The 20,588-nt window shown below is 42.0% G+C and overlaps 1 protein-coding gene across 1 annotated transcript in view; it reads left to right on the top strand.

The window, feature by feature from the left end:
• LOC149460329 (uncharacterized) overlaps positions 1-17,837 on the top strand; it is a 91,852-nt gene extending 74,015 nt beyond the window's left edge. Inside the window, exon 12 of the mRNA XM_089679905.1 lies at positions 14,423-17,837. Coding sequence (XP_089536031.1) covers positions 14,423-14,485 — 63 coding nt within the window. The 3' untranslated portion in view covers positions 14,486-17,837. The remainder of the gene's footprint in view (positions 1-14,422) is intronic.
• The last annotated feature ends 2,751 nt before the right edge of the window (positions 17,838-20,588 follow it).

Raw genomic sequence — 20,588 nt, 5'->3', positions numbered from 1 at the left:
TAAAAGTAATTATAAAACCAAAGACTAAAAATATAATACATTGGCAGCTCACAAGTCCTTAGATGTGGTGGCTCCATATGTTTTGTTTTTCAAACCTGAGTACATTCAAGTATAACTCTTGAACCTGCCTGAAACCAGGCAGGTTCAAGAGGTTCTTACAGGGAACCACTGTTGTCCACCAGACAGGACATCAAACATGAATGGGGAAAGAACAAAGAGAGGGCGCACAGGCCTAGTGCATTACCATAAAAAATGTTTAATAAAAAATAAAGTAGGTGTTGTACTCACAAACGACAATATAGTCAAGGCACATCATAAAGAACAGCTGGGTCAACACCGCACTGAGTAACAGTCCGCAATAGGGAGTTTAGACATCCAAAAGGATGACGCGTTTCAAGGACTTGCCTCTTCCTCAGAGCCACAAGTCCTCGAAACGCGTCAGCCTTTTGGATGTCTAAACTCCCTATTGCGGACTGTTACTCAGCGTGGTGTTGACTAAGCTGTTCTTTATGATGTGCCTTGACTATATTGTCGTTTGTGAGTACAACACCTACTTTATTTTTTATTAAACATTTTTTATGGTAATGCACTAGGCCTGTGCGCCCTCTCTTTGTTCTTTCCCCATTCAGTATATTTGGATTCCCCCGGTCCATTTGAGGGCAGCAAGGTGTGCATGTTCCAGGACATTCTTAATGTGGTTGTAGCCTGCATCGAGTCCATCCCCAAGCGCAGGAGCATTTGTGTTTGCAGGACATCAAACATGTCTGCCTTTGTTTCTCTCCATTACATGCAAGCTAAAAGGATTAGTAGTTTACACAGGAAAGATAATTTTATTCTTCTAGTTCCTTTAACAAGAAATGGAAAGAACACTGAATTGTTGGCAGGATCAACAGATACTTGTTGGAACTGTTCTCAGCCTGAAAAAAAAAAAACTAAAGAAGCCAGTATTTCTGGCAATATTATATTTTTAAAGTTTATCTTAACTCCCCAAAAAATAAATATGTAGATTATCAACCCTTGAATGTAGGTCTGAATCTAGCCAGTCTGATTGTGGGGGTGCAGTAAACAATGTAAGGGGGGCAGAGGATAGGAGGTCATCAGCACAGTGAACAAAAATAAGAATCAGTATCAGACTGTAGTGGCAGGGCAGAGGATAGGGATTAGCAGAGGGCAGGAATACGCAGTTTGTAGGGCAGTACAGGGGACCAGCAGGGCAGAGGACTGCAGCCATCAGGGCAGAGGTACAGTGTTCAGCAGGGTGGAGGACAGGGGTCATTATGGTAGTGTATGGCAAGGGTCTGCCGAGTCCAGCAGAGTGCCCCCTTGCATCAACTGAAATTTGGAGGGCATAGTAATGATTGAATATCGGGGGGGGGGGGGGACAACTGAAATCTGGATACTACAAACACCTCCTGCTCTCACCATCTTCATTACATAGAGAGGCATTGCCTTGTAGTTCACAGAAACAATGGAAAGCTGAAACATTTAAGTTTAGTGCACAAAGGGTTACACAAGATTTCAGGCAGGTTCAAGAGGTATACTTGAATGCACTGAGGTTTGAAAAACAAACCATATGGAGCCACCACATCGAAGGACTTGTAAGCCACCAATGTATTATGTTTTTAGTCTTTGGTTTTAGAATTACTTTTAACTTTAACTGTAACTTAACTATAAACCAATACATTTGCCTGACTATTCAGAACTAAATTAATTACAGGCTACTGTGTGGGAATCACAACTGATAAATCTATGTGAGAACTGTGCGTCAATCTCTCTATGCACAGAACCCACTAAGCCCTAAGTCTAGGTTCACACCCATGCAATTTGCATTTGATCCATTTCTGCAGTGCGTTTTGCATTGCATTTTTGCACATACGTTTTTGATGCTTTTTTTTTTTTTTTCCTTGTTGCTAGGCAGATTTAAAACTTATCAAAAACGTGGCAAAAGCACACTACATGCTTTTCTGCAGCATTTCCATTGAAGTCTATAGATCCAAAAACGCAACTTTTTGCATTAAAGAGTCCCTGACCCTTTCCAAAAAATGCACCAGGCGAAAACACAGATGTGAACCTGTCCTGTAGGAATGTTAAATAGGCTGTAGTGCGTTTCTGCAAAACGCTGCCGAAAATGCTTAGGTGTGAACCTGGGGTAAAACATAACATTTATTCATACACCGCTAAAATAACTTATGTTGGCAAAAATGTGTGAACCTGCAGGTGGATGCAGGGGATAAAAAAACTGGTAGGAGTATTCAAATGAGATTTTCCATGAAGAGAAATATTCCCTTACTTCTATCCAAACACTGGTCATACTTCTGAGTATCTCCCATAACAGTCTATTTTTCAGTGTTACTCTGCATCTCCTGATAGAATAAAGCACATCAAAAAGTGAGCATCCCAACCCCAAAACTCTACATGTTTCACCCATAAAAGGGCATCATCAGGAGTGAAAAAGGTGTCATTTAAAATCAAACATGTGCTCAAACACAAAACGTGCAATGAAGGCGGGCGCCATCTATAACTATTATTTATATATTTTAGTCACCACCAGGGGGCAAGCAGGAATTCCAATCAGACAGGAGCTCCATTGTACTACCAGAGCTCCCCCCTGTGGTCAATTGCCAGACTACTATCAATTGTGTCAATTGTACCATACATGTCTAGATTTTTACAGACAATTTTCTTCTTGTTGTTACCAACTTTTAACCATTTCAAGTATATAACTTTATTTATTAAGGAATCGCCAAACCAGATGCACACCAACAAACGTCAGACTTCAGCAAGCATAATTAGTTCATGTACAAATAGCAGAAGTGAGAAATATTGCATAAGGGCTGAAGGGGCCCTAGATCCCAATCTAAAAATCCATTTAGCTTCAGCTCTCAGCAGCATTCTATCCAAGATGCTCTTTCTCTGTCCCAATTTAATGTCCTGCATGACCCAAAATTTTAGACCATTGGGTTTACCCCTATGTTTATCCCAGAAATGCCTTACTGCTGGTCTACCCTTTTTCAACAGTATATAATTTACATGCTCCAGTGCACATCACTTTAGTTGTCTAATCATTTTCCCCACATAAAATAGTGGGCAAGGACAACTGGCAACACATATATAAACCCACTGGAATTACATCTGTAAAAAGATTTTCTGTATTTTTTTCCCTGTTTTTTGGGTTTGTGAATTCCTTCACTGTGGGAACAAAAGTACATGCTTTACAATGGCCATAAGGGAAGGAGCTAATTGGTTTCTGTAGCAGCCATGTTGATGATTTATTGCGCCGTCTATCCTGTTCAAAATTCTTTGCTCCCGATAGGTGACAGATGCAGAAGGTGGTAACAGGGGCGGACTGACAACTCATGGGGCCCCTGGGCAATAGGGGATCATGGGGCCCCTGTGTCCTTACCCAAACTCAAAAAAGCCTATGAAAAAGGTACCAGGGGCATCTCATGGGGCCCCCTACTAACCCCGGGCCCTCGGGCAGTGCCCGAGTTTCCAAATGGTCAGTCCGCCCCTGGGTGGTAAGCAGTCTCTCAGATCTTTATCATCCAGGATAACCAGCCAATATTTATGTAAGATGTTGTAAATTTCTCCAGATTGTTGAGAGTAGGTGCACATCAGTCACACAACATTATTATGGTCCTTTTTTTTTTCTTTTAATCAATTAGCAGTAAGTCTCTTGATGTATCTCTGGCCTTACAAAATGATCTAAAAAGATCTTTTTGGGTAACCCCTATCCATGAAATTTTGAGTCCTTTCATCCAAAGGCTCCCTGAGACATGCAATTAGGTCATGCTTGTACAAATAGCCCAGTAGGAATGCCACGTTTCAGGGATTTGGGGTGATGGCTGTACCAATGCAGCAGACTATTTATAGCTGATTTAGGATAAAATGTTTAAATTTGTCCACTTTCACCTCTACTTATCTTCAGATCTAAGAAATTGGTGTCTAATGTGGATTTCCCTTGTGAAGTATATGCCAATCTTGTTGGCATTAAGTATTAAGTACCTCCACAAACCAATTGAACGCCAGTATACTTCCGTCCCATGATATGAACGTGTCTTCTAAGAATCTTGCCCACAGCAAGATTCTAGAGGTGTATTCATGCATTTCATCCTAGAATACAATCATGTGTTCCCTCCTACATAAGAAAGGGATGGCGTACATGGGTGCAGATGCTGTGCCAGTTGTCTGCTGATACTTGGTCCCATTGAACAGGAAGTAATTATGTTCGAGGATAAATTGTAAGTTCAAGGACAAAACTATATTGCTGAAAGTCCCTTCCCCTAGTTTGTAAAAAGTATGCCCTTGCAGCTATCCCCAGATGGTGTTTGATGTTACTGTATAGCGTTTCCATGTCCAGACTAGCAAATAGTATATCTAACGTGATATTAAGGTCAGCTATTTTCTTAACCAAGTTAGGAGTATCCTCTATCCTTCTTCCCTTTTTTTTTTTTTTTTTTTTTTAATGCCAATTTTCAGTCTTCCCTTCTTTTGTCCTAAACCCTGACCACATTAGTGTCCTAGAAAAAGACACTTCCATCAACAGATTTCAATCTCTTTGGTTTGGTCAAAGATATAAATTTGTTTGCACGAATGTTGGCATTAAAAGGAATAGAAAAACAAATAGACTAGTTATCATTAACCTCCCAAAAAGAGATTGAAAGTCTGAGAATATTTGAATCTACACAACAAGAAAACGAGACAGATGTTGAAGTGAGGGGCCCTTTTACTGATCTCAAGCTTAAAGGATAAGTTCCCCTTTGGGAACATGTTACATGTTCCACCCATGTTTAAGGTGGTAGTTCATTGAAGCTTCCTATCAGAATATCTGCTTGGTCATACATCTTGTATTCTCACAGGTCTGCAGGAGACCTGCATAGCATCAGCGATCTACTGATTGCTGGTACAATGATTTACAGACTCCTGTAGACAAAAATAATAAATGCAATTTTTTTTTTTACAAGCAAAAAAATGCATTTTTTTTCTGAAAGGTGAACTTATCCTTTTAAGAGTGATTATACTCCGCCTTTCCCACAGGGGAGTAATATCTAGCTATTTGTGAAACTGGTAGATAATGATTTATGCCAGCTTGTAAGAGAAGCATTAGGAAAGATCACAATCATCTGGTGAAATGAAGGCTTTGGAGATGTTGCAAGATAAGGGTGGAAATGTTCTGAGCCCCTATATAAGAATGTGTTTATTGATTTTTGATAATGAGAATAATTATGTGATACTGGCCAGATATCTGATCAAGGAATAGTCACATAAATTAAGAGATACTTCATACTGCAATCTGCATGGAACTGATCTCAAAAGATGAACATAATTACATCTCAATCCGACAACTGCAACATTTTATACCTTAACAAAGATACATAATACCAACAGGAACCACCAGGCTACCCTAATAGATCAGGAAATCAGGTGACTGGTTAAGAAAATAGCTGACCTCGCTATATACAGATATACTATTCGCTAGTCTAGATGTGGAAGTGCTATATAGTACCATCAAACACCATCTTGGGATAGTTGTGAGGGAATTTAAGAGATTTACTGGTGCATAGTCATAATGAACAGGATAGAGGGGCAAGCAATTGTCAATATGGCTGCCACAGAAACCAAATGGCTCCTTCCATTGTGGCCATAGTAAAGCATATCCTTTTGTTCTCACAATGAAGGAATTCACAAACCCAAAAATACAGATAAAATCTTTTTACAACTGTAATTCCAGTGGGCTTGTATATGTTGCCAAATGGCCTTGCCCACTATTTTATGTTGGGAAAATTATTACACAACTAAAGTGATGTGCCCTGAAACATGTAAATGATATACTCTTGAAAGGGTAGACCAGTGGGGAGGCATTTCTGGGTAAACCCAATGGTCTAAAATTTTGGGTCATGCAGGACATTAAGTTGGAAAAGGGCAATTTGGATAGAATGCTGCGGAGAGCTGAAGCTAGATGGATATTTACATTGGGATCTAGGGCCCCTTCAGGCTTTAATGAAGCTTTCACATTTCTGCCATTTATACATGAATAAACTGATTATGCTTGCTGCAGTCTGATGTTTCTCTCTGTGTGCATCTGGTTTGGTGATTTCCTAATAAAGTTATATACTTGAAATGGTTTAAAGTTGGTAATACCGAGCAAAGAAAATTGGTGGTATGAATCTAAACATGTATGATACAACTGATACAATCAATAGTAGTCTGCCAATTAACCACGGGGGGTGCTCTGGTAGTATGATGGAGCTCCTGTCTAAACTGGATTCCTGTTTGCCCCCTGGTGGTGACTAAAATATATAAATAAGAGTTATAGATGGCGGCCGCCTTCATTGCACGTTTTGTGTTTGAGCACATGTTTGATTTTAAATGGCACTTTTTTCACTCCTAATGATGCCCTTTTATGGGTGAAACATGTAGAGTTTTGGGGTTGGGATGCTCACTTTTTGATGTGCTTTATATTATCAAGGGATGCATGGTAAAATTGAAAAATAGTCTGGTGTGGGAGATACTCATTAGTATGACCGGTTTTTTGGATATGCAAGTAAGGGAATGTTTTTTTTGTTTTTTTTTTTCTCTTCGGAAAACCTCATTTAAATGTGCCTACCAGATTTTTTTTATTCTTTGCATTCTTTGCATCACCTGCAGGTTCATACATTTTTTGCCACTATAAGTTATTTTAGCTGTGTTTGAATAAATGTTATGTTTTAGGGCTTAGTGTATTCTGTGCGTAGAGAGATTGCTCTCACATTGATTTATTAAGTGTAACTTAACCCTTATGGACTCTTTTACACTTTTTTGGCATATGCACGAATGTGTGTTGCATTAAGGAAGCCCATTAAAATTCTGCCTAATGCACCATAACACCCCAAAAAAGAAGAATGTGTCATTTCTGGCATCACACTCCCCCACAATGCAATGCACATTAGTGTGTTGCTGCATGCTGCACTGCAGTGAACGTCCTTTGGTAAGGTGCAATGAGGTCACACTCAGAATGAATGGCATTGCACAAAAGCATGTAAGGCACATTGCCATGCATTACAGCGATGTGCACTAGTGTAAATCTGGCCAAATTCTTTATTTGGTTTGGTCAGTCTGTCACGTTTTCATTTCTTATTGAAGTATATATGTATGTAGCGCACCAACAATGTTTCCAAGGTTCCACATTGCATTGTGGTAATATTTTCCTGGGGGCTTCCTCCATCATGTCACCGAGCCACAATTTTGGCAATCACTGATTGGGGGGGAAAAAACAGCTCCCCCACATATCATAACATTTTTATGTCTATCTGTGACCCCATTGGGAAGATTTTCCCCCACTTCCTGTCTCTGTGACTGCTATACCAGAAACAGGGGGAGGGGGCATTACATGGCAAGTACAATTGTCTGAAGTTTTAACCCTCCCTCAGTATACTAAAAATAAGACTTTTGAAACCTAAAACCTTTTTCTTTGAGTCCAATGAGGGGCACAGGAATTCAGGAAATCTTTCAGTCAGTTTATACTGCCACCTACAGGAGATTGGGACACAGGCAAACAGAAAAACTAAAGTCACCTCTGTGTGTCTCCCAGCATGCCTTGGTTTCGTAGGTAAACAGGACATAAGGCCAATTAAAAAGAGGGTTGGAACCTGTGTCTCTTAATGGACTTGGAGAGATTTTATGGTCCTCAAAGTTTGGGGTCAAGCCAAAATTTCAAATTCTTTCACATCCATTCAGTCATAACTGTACACAAATCAAATAGAGAGGATGAATCTCTATAATGGGGCACAGAGCAATAAATACCTGACAGGTATTCTAAAGATTCTCCACTCTATCCAAAACTTAAAAAAAAAAAGGAAAAATTGGCTTTTGTTATACTTTAACCTAACCCTACTAAAATACCTCATTAGTTATTTTATTAAGTCATGCAGTATTTTAGTATTGAAAACATGCTTCAAAGGAGGCCCTCAGATCCCGGCCCCCCCATGTGAATGAGTATGGGGTACATGGTACTGCTACTCATTCACAAAAAAAGTGTGTAAAAAATGACAGAAGACCAGTCCTTTATTAAAAATAAAAATGTCCTTGAAGTAGATCCAATGTCAACCACGATTACCGCCGACCCGAAAAAGGAAATCAAAAAAAGCTCCACTCTTGATGCTGGCTCCCGCCATTTGACAGCTGTACCGGCTTGACAGTTCTTAAATATCTAAGGGGTGAGGCCACCCAGTGACTTCAACCGGGGGACCCTGCTCCCTTGTGACATTGTGTGCTGTGATTGGCTAAAGCATTGCACCTGACCTGTCACAGCGCAGTGCATTTTTGGAGCACAAAGGGGAAAACAGCCCCCTGAACGACCTTATTGTTTGTGTGTTCACCAAACTTTGAGTAGAACACAAGCCCAACACTAGTTGGGACCGCTTCCCTGTGTATACTATCCCCTAAAAGCTTACTTTACCATGTCACGGGACATGCTGAGGATCAGGGGGATCAAGGTGACTTCTATAGTATACCAGTCTCTTCCCCATACACTCACCGGCCACTTTATTAGGTACCCATGTTCAATTGCCTGGCAACACAATTTGCTAATTAGCCAATCACAGAACAGCAGCTCAATCCATTTAGGCATGTAGACGTGGTGAAGATGACTTGCTGAAGTTAAAACTGAGCATCAGAATGGGGAAAAAAGGGGATTTAAGTGACTTTAAACGTGGCATGGTTGTTTGTGCCAGACAGGCTGATCTAAGCGTTTCAGAAACTGCTGATCTACTGGGATAACAACCATCTCTACGGCTTACTGAGAATGGTCCGAAAAAGAGAAAATATCCAGTGAGCAGCAGTTGTATGGACGAAAATGCCTTGTTGATGTCAAGGGAGAATGGGCAGTCTGGTTGCTGCAACATTCAGATGATAGGGTAAGAATTTGACGTAAACAACATGAAAGCATGGATCCATCCTGCCTTGTATCAGTGGTTCAGACTGGTGGCGTAATGGTGTGAGGGATATTTTCTCAGCACTAGCATGGTGTACTTAATAAAGTGACCAGTGAGTGTATATCTGTATGGCTCTGCCCAGCTAAGCACAGATGGCACATTCTCTCCCAGGCTTCCACCACTACTCACAAATGCTGTTCCACCTTGCAGGACTCCAGTCCTGCAAGGGGGCCTTTAGATCAGGTCTTTAGGATACTGCACCTTAGCAGCTCTGGGGTGTTTGGTTCCAATGCCCCATCTGACCTAAGCCCTGCTGACATTTATATGAGCATTGACTACACACATGATATTAATGGAGGAGGGACTTTCCTAAAAGGAGAGCTAACATCTAATTGCGACTATATCTTTACCATACTATAATGGGAGCAGAACTATCTAGCAGCAGGCAAGGGTTCTCCTTGGGGCAGTGTTCTGCTGGGTGCATGACAATACTTTGCCCTATATAGTGTTTCCGCACTCTGTAAGACAATATGAATTTACAAAGAATACTGGATGGACTGACAAAGCTATAGCCGTATACAGTATGTCCAGTTGTGAACGTTTGATCAATATTCTATTATTTAATCAGGATTAAATGTGTATGTAAACGTTTACAAATTATAGTAGTTGCAATGGATTAATGTACACATTGCATTCTGGATAGTCCCAGATCACCAGTCAGCCGCTTGTAAAAGTAACAGCCTTTATTGAACTCTAAAAACAAGCTCACCGCCAATATACCAGTCCTGCACTTGAGTTTAGGGTTCCCGTCAGCTTCAGAGTATAGCAAAAGCCCCAAGAGCTCAGCAAAACAGGGTCTCAGCCCCCACATAGGCCACACTTTTGCATAGCTATGAACCACTTCACAATACCTCATAGACATGTGCTGACACCTTCATGCTGCTTTTCAAGCCTCTCTGCAGGTGGGTTAACCTTTATATGACAAAAGTCCCTGTAATCAAGGTTTAGAGCAGTGGTTCTCAACCTTTCTAACGCCGCGACCCCTTAATACAGTTCCTCATGTTGTGGTGACCCCCAACCATAAAATTATTTTCGTTGCTACTTCATAACTGTAATTTTGCAGTAGGAGGAATAGTGCCACGTCATTGGTGTCAGTGGGAGGAATATTGCCCCGTCATTGGTGTCAGTGGGAGGAATAGTGCCCCGTCATTGGTATCAGTGGGAGGAATAGTGCCCCGTCATTGGTGTCAGTGGGAGGAATAGTGCCCCGTCATTGGTGTCAGTGGGAGGAATAGTGCCCCGTCATTGGTGTCAGTGGGAGGAATAGTGCCCCGTCATTGGTGTCAGTGGGAGGAATAGTGCCCCCTTCATTGGTGTCAGTGGGAGGACTAGTGCCCCATCATTGGTATCAGTGGGAGGAATAGTGCCCCGTCATTGGTATCAGTGGGAGGAATAGTGCCCCGTCATTGGTGTCAGTGGGAGGAATAGTGCCTCATCATCGGTATCAGTGGGAGGAATAGTGCCCCATCATAGGTGTCAGTGGGAGGAGGAATAGTGCCCCATCATAGGTGTGTCAGTGGGGGGAATAGTGCCCCATCATTGGTGTCAGTGGGGGGAAGAGTGCCCCATCATTGGTATCAGTGGGGGGAGGAATAGTGCCCCATCCTTGGTGTCAGTGGGGGGAGGAATAGTGCCCCATCCTTGGTGTCAGTGGGGGGAGGAATAGTGCCCCATCCTTGGTGTCAGTGGGGGGAGGAATAGAATAGTGCCCCATCATAGGTGTCAGTGGGGGGAATAGTGCCCCATCATTGGTGTCAGTGGGGGGAGGAATAGTGCCCCATCATTGGTGTCAGTGGGGGGAGGAATAGTGCCCCATCCTTGGTGTCAGTGGGGGGAGGAATTGTGCTCCATCATTGGTGTCAGTGGGGGGAGGAATAGTGCCCCATCCTTGGTGTCAGTGGGGGGAGGAATAGTGCCCCATCCTTGGTGTCAGTGGGGGGAGGAATTGTGCTCCATCGTTGGTGTCAGTGGGGGGAGGAATTGTGCCCCATCGTTGGTGTCAGTGGGGGGAGGAATTGTGCCCCATCGTTGGTGTCAGTGGGGGGAGGAATTGTGCCCCATCGTTGGTGTCAGTGGGGGGAGGAATCGTGCCCCATCCTTGGTGTCAGTGGGGGAGGAATAGTGCCTCATTGTTGGTGTCAGTGGGGGGAGGAATAGTGCCCCATCGTTGGTGTCAGTGGGAGGAATAGTGCCCCATCATTGGTGTCAGTGGGAGGAATAGTGCCCCATCATTGGTATTAGTGACACCAATGATGAGGCACTATTCCCACTGACACCAGTGATACTTACCTTGCAGACCCCTGCTCCAGCCTGGGCTCGCTCGCTCCCTCCCTCTCCCATGGTACCGACACTTACCTGTCAGCTGTCTTCCTTCTCCGGCCGCTCTCCTCCTCTTCACTCACTCGATCTTCGCGGTGCCGCTCGGCCCCTCCTCTCCAAGCTCCACCTCCTTGCCGGTGATTGGCCGCCTGTGTGCCTGAGCTACAGTGCTGGAGGCCAATCACAGGCGAGGATTGATCTTGAGGTGTGTCCAGATGACAGGGGCGGCATGTCATCCCGCCCACACCTGGAGACGGCGGTGGCGGCGGCGAGGAGCGGTGTCTCGGTTCCTAAGACCATCGGAAATATGTGTTTTCCGATGGTCTTAGGCGACCCCTGTGGAAGCGTCGTTCGACCCCCAAAGGGGTCGCGACCCCCAGGTTGAGAACCGCTGGTTTAGAGGCTCGTTCCCAAACAAGACTCTCTGAGACTCTGAATTCCAGGTTCCATATGGGAATTTACCAATCCAGAGTACTGAAATCCATACTCTCCCTCCAACTAGACTACCCCTAAACCTTTCACACTGCATGTGTACAAAAATGTCCCATGAACTTTTCCCTTAAAAGGACCACAACCCAAATAGTGTTAAAATCTATCTTTTTGTCTAAGACCCATACCTGGTAACTGATACAATATGCATCAATATAGGTCACCTCAGTGGGACTGAGAATATAGCTGCCCTGAGTGAGTGTACTGACAGTACTGTCATATCCATCTTTAAAAGAGAGCTCTTTGTATATTCTGGATGTACAGTGTGTGGGGTTTTAATGTGGATAGGTATACCTATGCGATTTTTATATATTTTTCTATAACAAATGGTCTTTAACCGTTTCAATACCGGGCAATTTTACACCTTCCTGCCCAGGCCAGTTTTCAGGTTTCAGCGCTCTCACACTTTGAATGACAATTGCGCGGTCATACAACATTGTACCCAAACTAAAATTTTATAATTTTCTTCACACAACTAGAGCTTTCTTTTGGTTGTATTTAATCACAGCTGGGGTTTTTATTTTTTGCTAAATTAACAAAAAAAGACCAAACATTTTGAAAAAAACACACGTTTTTCTTTGTTTCTGTTATAAAAGTTTGCAAATAAATAATTGTTCTTCATAAATTTAGGCTGAGATGTATTCTGCTACATGTCTTTGAAAATAACCCAAATTAGGATGTGTTTTTTAGTTTGTAGGAAAGTTATAGAGTTCACAAACTATGGTATAGATCTGAATATTGATCAATCCTGAAGTACTGACAGCCAATCTAATTTCTTGAGGTCCAAGAATGATGTCAGAATAGTACAGATATCCCCCAAATGACCCCTTTTTGCAAAGTAGACAGTCCAACGTACTTCATAAGAGGCATGGCGAGTTTTTTGAAGTTGTATTTTTTTTGTCATATTTTTTTGGAAAATGAAAAAATTTAAAAAATTAGTTTCACTATTTTTTTTTACATATTGTCACCAGTGTGCAGTACAAAATCATCATATAACTGGCATGGCGGTGATCAGGGACACTGACTGGTGACAGTATGAAAAAAAATATATATATTTTTTTTTTTTAGTTTTTTTATTATTTTTATTAATTTGTTTTTCTTTTTTTAAGATTTTTTTTTCATATTTCACTCTGACCAAAGTAGTACAATGTTACCCTAGTAACATTGTACCACTTTGGGGAAGTGATCAGTATTTTTTTTTCTTTTTACACAATTTGCTTATAGCAAAGAATTACTTTGCTATAAGCAAGCATTTACCTGAATGACATCGATTCATTCAGGGTTTTTTGTTTTTTGGGGTTTTTTTATGTGCTTAGCTGTGATTTGGCCACAGCTAATCACATAACATGTGCATGTGATTAGCTGTGACCATTCACAGCTAGACACTAGTATACAATGGACGGCATGAATGAAGCCATCCATTGTATACAACTGTCATGTGACCTGCTGTGATTGGTCACAGCAGGTCACATGGTACCGGCAACGGGGGCCGATACTCAGATCTGTCATCGGCCGTGTCTGAGGTACACGGCCGGTGACAGATCGCGCCGCTGCGTGGTTCTGCAGGAGCGCAATCTGCGCATGTGCGGGAGGACGCCATATGGCGTCCACCCGGAATGCTGATGACATTTGCCGGCTGCCATTCGGCCATAGGGCGGGCGGCAAATGGTTAAAGGGACATGGCTTGCAGTGGTTTTTGTTTTGTTGTTTTGTTTTTTATTTTTTTATTTAATTATTATTATTATTATTTCTAATATATGCAGTATATTTGCTTTATGAGTATTATACAGTGACCAGCAGTTGTAATATATTAACAGCGTTTCCTTTTTTAGTGTTTATATGCAATGTCACTGTAAACTTTGGAGAAGTGAAGGGTTAGTAGACCTTAACCATTTTGTGCTGGAAAGGCAATTATTTTAGTAAATATAAACTGCTAAATAATTTTCTCATCAGCAGTATATAGCAGTGTGACTTCTATCAGTGTTCAGCAGAGCATTGGTTAAAGCTTGTAGGAAGACTTTTCATTCTGCTCTAGGAGGATGCAGAACCCCTGACCTCTGTCTGGACAGTGCTGATTGGCCTTGCGCTGATCACATGCACCCTCCCAAAGAAAAAAAAATATCTCTACATGCCAAACTGAGCATGTGCAGAGTGTCTCCACAAGTCTTATAAGGAGATAAAAGGGGGTCACTGGAAGAAGGGGAGAATCAGATGACAGGATCAAACAGCCTTTTTACACAATGCAGAGGATTAACCCCTTAGGTTTTACAGTGAGTATTACACGCATGCTTTACTGAATATACAGACTGATTTTACTGTTGTGGGTTTAGTAACACTTTAAGGCAGGGGTGTCCAAACTATGGCCCTCCAGCTGTTGAAGTACTACAAGTCCCATCATGCCTCTGCCTCTGGGTGTCTTGCCTGTGGATGTCAGAGTCTTGCAAGGCCTCATGGGACTTGCAGTTCCTCAACACCTGGAGGGCTATAGTTTGGACACCCCTGCTTTAAGGGGTTAAACTTGCTTTCTTTTTGCATCAATATGTTAAATTCTTTGATTCATTACATAGTGTGCTACTATATATGGGGAAAAGCCCTTCATGGTAATTACTTGAGCAGGCTCCTTTTTTCTTTTCTACTGACAGATATTGGCTCGCAGGCGGAAAGATCACTATGAACTTCCAGTATATAATATTCATAATATATGAAGATGAAAAGAGATTTGAAAGGCGACCATTGAATGTGGAAGATGGCTCCTTGGAAATTTCAGTCTCCTCCATAGAGTGATGCACCTCTGGCACTAACAACTTCCAAAATTAATATATTAAAGTGGTTGTAAGCCCTTACTTATATCCTGTGATGTGACTGGCCCCAGGTGATACACAAAGAAGACACAAGTCCTCCTGAATAAGTTGTACCTGTAGCTCTCCCTTCTCTACAGCTGTTAAACTTACAAAATTTAGGAAGCATTCCTCAGTTCCAGAGGGAAGTGTGTTGGGATCTGATGTAACACACTGTATGGCATAAAGCAGGGAGCTGAGTGTAATCTGAGACCTGAGAAAAAGGCCCCCACCCCCGATAGTCTCATAGGGAGTTATGCACAGCTGAGGCTATCAATCAACTGCTGTGTTGCTGGAGGGGAGGGGGCATCTCCTGGGATTGCCTGGTGTCAGCATAGACTGGCAGAAGTGACTCATGCAGACAGCAATGAGAGAGGAGACAGAAATTACACTAGGTGGTTTGGATATAGACATGTACACACAATTTAGACTTCTGTCTGGAGAAGAAAAGGACATGAGGATATCTTTTGCTTATGAATCATAGAAGATATCCCCAGCATGAAGTTTGGGTTCACCACTGCCATGGGTTTGCAGTTAGTTCTATGTTTTTTGAGGTTCGAAGACAAAAAAAGCTATGCAGTAATTCACAAGACCAAGTTCTTTGTAACCATAATGCACTGCCTGGTCTTTAAACTTAGGCCTGATGACTTAGAAGGGCCAATAAGGGGGCTTTTAGATAAGTTACTCCCCTCACTATAATTGGGCAACGTCACAGCAGCCATATATTTATCTGTGATAGTGAAAGCATGGGGAATACTGCTGATAAAGTGCATAGGGAGAGACTAGTATTGGTTTGGTAAAGCTGATGTAAACACTTACTGAATGTAGGTAGTAAAATGCTGTGTATCTGCTTGTTGTGGGGTATCCTTTGTTGCATCTTAATGTTTCTCATCTACTATAGAGTGGCAGAAGTGAAGGCAGACACAAAGAAGAGAAGGAAAAGATGGAGGAGGGGGAGGACATGGAAGAGGTCACATCAGCAACCCTTGCCACCTACTGTCTCCATATGACAACACCTCTACCTTTCCCTTTTTCGCTTGCCTGTCATTTTTGTTTTTTGGCGATCCTGATTAGAGTAAGTGCGGGCAGTCTGCAGCCATATGATTCTACACTAAAGCTGGAAGGAAAAACACTAGATTTATTGGAGGGGTTGCAATGCAAGGAGTTTGGACAAAGTGGCACTCGGACTAATAGATTTAAGGGTGGTAAGAACTACACTACAATATTCCATGCCCCTACTTTGGCAGGCCGCCATCTGGGCAGAGATGATGCTCTAGATAAAAGAAATTAGGTTTTCAATTTATACTATACATTCAGTACTGAATTATGTGTTTTGTCTGACTGTGTCAAACTGACTAGGAGAGAGTGAACCTCACTAAAGTCTAGAGGGGGCAAAAGGCAAACAAAGGGCATGGGAACTCAGCCACTACCATGGTGGTACCATTCAAATCTCTGTCAGGTGGTCCCCAAGATAAGAAAAAAAAACTCTTATGGTACAGTGTGAATAGGAAAAATGTTTTGTTCCTTTTTATTTTTCTGTATGTAGCTTCATTGTAAAATTTCTCTCTAGAACACAGGATGAGAAGTGAGGGGAGCTTTTCCCACCAAGGATGCAGGTTTCATGGGGCATTAAAGGGAGGTTTTGATATAATTGATCCTAAAGTGTCTAAATCAAATACAGGTAGCAGAAGAGTATATACAGAAAAAAACAACAAAGGGCACACTGACCTAGCTCATTACTAAAATAACAATTTGTTCAAAAGTATAAAAGTATTCTACTCACAAACACATGACGTGCATTAGCATAGAAATGGAAGCAGACGAGACCGCCTCCAGATCCATGGTACTCAGCCAGTAGTGTGGGAAGCCCCATAGTGTACTAAGGCTTGCGTGTTTCAAGGGTTGAGGCCTCTTCTTCAGAGCCAAAAAGGGCTTGACCCCTCTTTATGTGCTAATGCATGTCATGTGTTTGCAAGTAGAATACTTTTATACTTTCAGGTTGATATTTTGCTAATGCACTAGGTCTATGCACCCTCTTTGCTTTCAGTATATGTTAAGACTCCAATGATCGTTAGGTCATTCTGTTTCATTGCTCTGAAGAACACATAGGCCTGCATAAATATTCTATTACTTCCCATTTACTAAACATAGCCAAATCCTTAATTCCCTTTTGTTGGCAACAACAGAATATACCCCCCACAAAACTTTGGTTCCAAACTATAGACCATATTTGTGAAATGGAAGACCTCACCAACAACTTGCGTCAATCACCATCTTCTTTTACTACAGTATGGACATGCTGGCTGGCTTTTAAGTCCACTCCCAAATATCTATAGGTTATGGCCTCTAACACTTCTGAAGGTCATTAGAATTACTGTTTCATATTATCTCATACTAAATATTGGCTCTTATCTGTGATCCGTTTTGAGACTAACGTTGATAACGGCTCCTTCAATGCCCCTTTCCTCTCCACTCTTTTTCTTTTTTCCTTTTTCTTTCCTTCTTTTTCTTTTCTTTTTTTCTTTTTTTTCTTTTTCTCCCTGGTTTATTACTTGATATAAGCTGACCACAAACTATTTTACATTATCATAAAAGTGTATGGGAATCTTCTGAGCGGTTGTTTTGTCAATTGATGGTGGTAACCCTTGATACACTTTTCTTTGTTGTTTTACTTTTGTATCACTTGTTTTGAGATTATCGAATAAACATTTATTTAAAAAAACAGAATGTATTGCAAATTTTCAAGGCATGCTGGCCTCTTTGACAAGATGCCTGAAGAGGGCCCTGTGTGCCATGAAGGCTTGCTCAACAATCTATTTAACTATCCAGAAAATGGTATTACCTTAAACCCAAACTTTTCCTTTCATGGATGGCTAACACCATACAACACTCGGCTGCTACATTATAACTTGTAGCCAGAAGAGGGCGGTGCAGATTTGCTTTCTTCATTATTTATTGGAACCATAAGCTTATTCTGAGTTAGTATGTGTTGCTCTTTCATGTTTATCTGCATTGAATCTGTGAAGAATTTAATTTGTTTTTGTGATTGAAAAAAAAATCCCACACAAAGATACTAAGAACATTTCTGTTTTTCTTTTTTCTGATAGTGATATTCTTGGTGTTGGATAAAAAATAAAATGGATTGAATGTATTTTCTTACAGATGCACTGTTTACAAAAATTTCTAAATAAAAATGTGTCAGATTGTGTAAACCAATAAATGTATGGTATTTTATTTGAATATATTATTACTATTAGGGATCAACTCCATCCAAAAATACTATATTTTCTTTCTCTACTGTTTCTGGTCATTAAAAGTGGGCCTTCAACAATTTGCTTAACATCCACTCACTTGCCTCTTTCCTCCTACACAATTCTCTCACTTACCCAATTCCTCCTACACATTTTCAGGATTTTTAAAAACTATAAATTCCTATGTCTACATCACATATCCTAGGAGACAGTGCACCAGATTTTGTACATGTCCTATGTCCCATGGGCCTGGCTTGCACATGTACAGTGTCTGTCTTCAAGTTGGTGGCACAGGAGCAGAGCAAGGAACGTTTGCTTGCAAGTAGACAATGTTGGTATCTATGGACGCTGTGGGGTTAATTCACTAAAGACAAATAGACTTTGTAATTTGCAACAACTGGGTAGGAATGTAAATTTTGATTGTGAATTCTCATCATCGGAACTCAGGGAGATAGAAGATGCTGTCCCAAACCTATAACGAGCTTTAGAAGTATGGTGCATAGAGGGGCAATGCACATCGCAAAGGATTTCCCAGTAACACTTGCCAGCCTGCAAAACAACCAATTTGGGCCTGTCTAGCAGTTTGCATTAAAAACGGAGGGTTTTATTTGTACACATTTGTAAATACATGTGTAAGCCACAGTCCCACGTCAAGGGTCCTCTGTATATCTATATCCTCTGTGGACCTAACTAAAATTTCCATAGCCTCCATCGTAGGAGCAGGGGCAGACTGACCATTTGGAAACTCTGGCACTGCTCGAGGGCCTGGGGTCAATAGGGGGACCCAAGAGATGCCCCTGGTACCTTTTTCATAGGCTTTTTTGAGTTTGGGCAAGGACACAGGGGCCCCATGATCCCCTATTGCCCGGGGGCCCCATGAGTTGTCAGTCTGCCCCTGCGTAGGAGGCTTTTTTTCTTGTGTAGTTTATTATATTATTATTATTATACAGGATTTATATAGTGCCAACAGTTTGCTCAGTGCTTTACAATATAATGGGAGACAATACAGCAACAATACAGTTCAATACAAGAGGGAAAGGAGGGCGTGCTCCTTGGAGATTACAATCTAGGAGGGAGGGGCTAGTGGTACAAAAGGTAGTAACTGTGGGGAATGGACTGGTTGGAAGAGTAGAAGATTCCATTATTAGCTGAGGGCAGGATAGGCTTCCCTGAAGAGATAGGTTTTCAGAGATCGCCTAAAAGTGAGCAGTGTAGGCAATAGTCTGATGAATTGGGGTAGAGAGTTCCAGAGGATGAGGGAAGCTCTGGAAAAGTCCTGGAGACGAGCATGGGAGGAGGAGACAAGGGAGCTAGAGAGCAGGAGGTCTTGCGAGGAGCGGAGAGTACGGTTTGGGTGATATTTAGAGACAAGATCGTTGATGTAATTTGAGGCAGAGTTATAAATGGCTTTATACGTTATTGTTAATGTTTTGAATTTTATCCGTTGGGCAATGGGAAGCCAGTGGAGGGATTGGCAGAGAGGGGTGGCGGATACAGAACGGTTAGTAAGGTGGATAAGTCTGGCAGCAGCATTCATGATAGACTGAAGAGGGGATAGCCTGCGATTCGGTAGGCCAATGAGGAGGGAGTTACAATAGTCAAGGCTAGATATAACAAGGGAGTGAATAGGTTGCTTAGTGGTTTCCGTGGTTAATAATGGGCGTATCTTGGAGATGTTGCGGAGGTGAAGTCTACAAGTTTTGGACAGTCATTAGATTTGAGGATGAAAGGACAGATGGGAGTCTAGGATTACACCTAGTACCCTGGCATGAGGGGAGGGAATGATGATTGTGTTATTGATCTTGATGGAGAAGTCAGGGGAGGGGGCACGGGCTGGGGTGCATACTAAGAGCTCAGTTTTATAAAGATTGAGTTTGAGGAAGTGGAGAGACATCCATGCCGATATGTCGCTTAGTAGGTTAGTAATGCAAGAGGAGACTGAAGGGGTGAGGTGAGGAGTAGAAAGATAGATTTGTGTGTCATCAGCATAGAGATGGTACTTAAAGCCATGGGAGTTTATCAAGTGACCAAGGGAGGAGGTGTAGATGGAGAAGAGAAGGGGTCCAAGGACAGAACCTTGAGGGACCCCTACAGAAAGAGGGAGTGAAGAGGAGGAGGCAGCGTTATAGGTAACGCTGAAGGAGTGCTGCGATAGGTAGGAGGAGAACCAGGAGAGAGTAGAGTCTCTGAGGCCAAGAGAGTGGAGTTTTTTGAGGAGGAGGGGATGGTCAACCGTATCAAAAGCTGCAGAGAGTAAGAGTATGGAGTAGTGGCCATTGGTTTTAGCTGTTAGTAGATCATTAGTGAGTTTTAGTAGAGCAGTTTCAGTGGAGTGGAGTGAGCAAAAGTCAGACTGTAAAGGGTCAAGAAGGTTGTTGTCGGTGTAGTTGGCTAACTTGGATGCAGGGATGCACTGGTTGCCTTTGCTGTCATTTTGGTATAGCTGGGCATCACGAGCGTCCCTGTACCTTTTTTAGAAGGGATGTGGTACTCCAGGGATACCTACCCTTAAACTATCCATTGATGCATGTGCTCCTACTATGGAAGCTATGGAAATTTTAGTTAGGTCCACAGTAAACATAGGACCCTTGACTCAGGACTGTGGCTTACACATGTATTTGCAAATCTGTGCAAACAAAACCCTCTGTTTTTCTAGCAAACTGCTAGACAAGACCAAATTGGTTGTTTTGCAGGCTGGCTTGTAAGTGTTGCTGGGAAAT

The sequence above is a fragment of the Staurois parvus genome, unplaced genomic scaffold (assembly GCF_062004578.1).
Source record: "Staurois parvus isolate SC_StPar_1 unplaced genomic scaffold, SC_StPar_1.0 ptg000232l, whole genome shotgun sequence".
Taxonomy (NCBI): Eukaryota; Metazoa; Chordata; class Amphibia; order Anura; family Ranidae; genus Staurois; species Staurois parvus.
The sequence above is the reverse complement of the archived record's forward strand: the minus strand, read 5'-3'. Positions and strand labels throughout refer to the sequence as shown.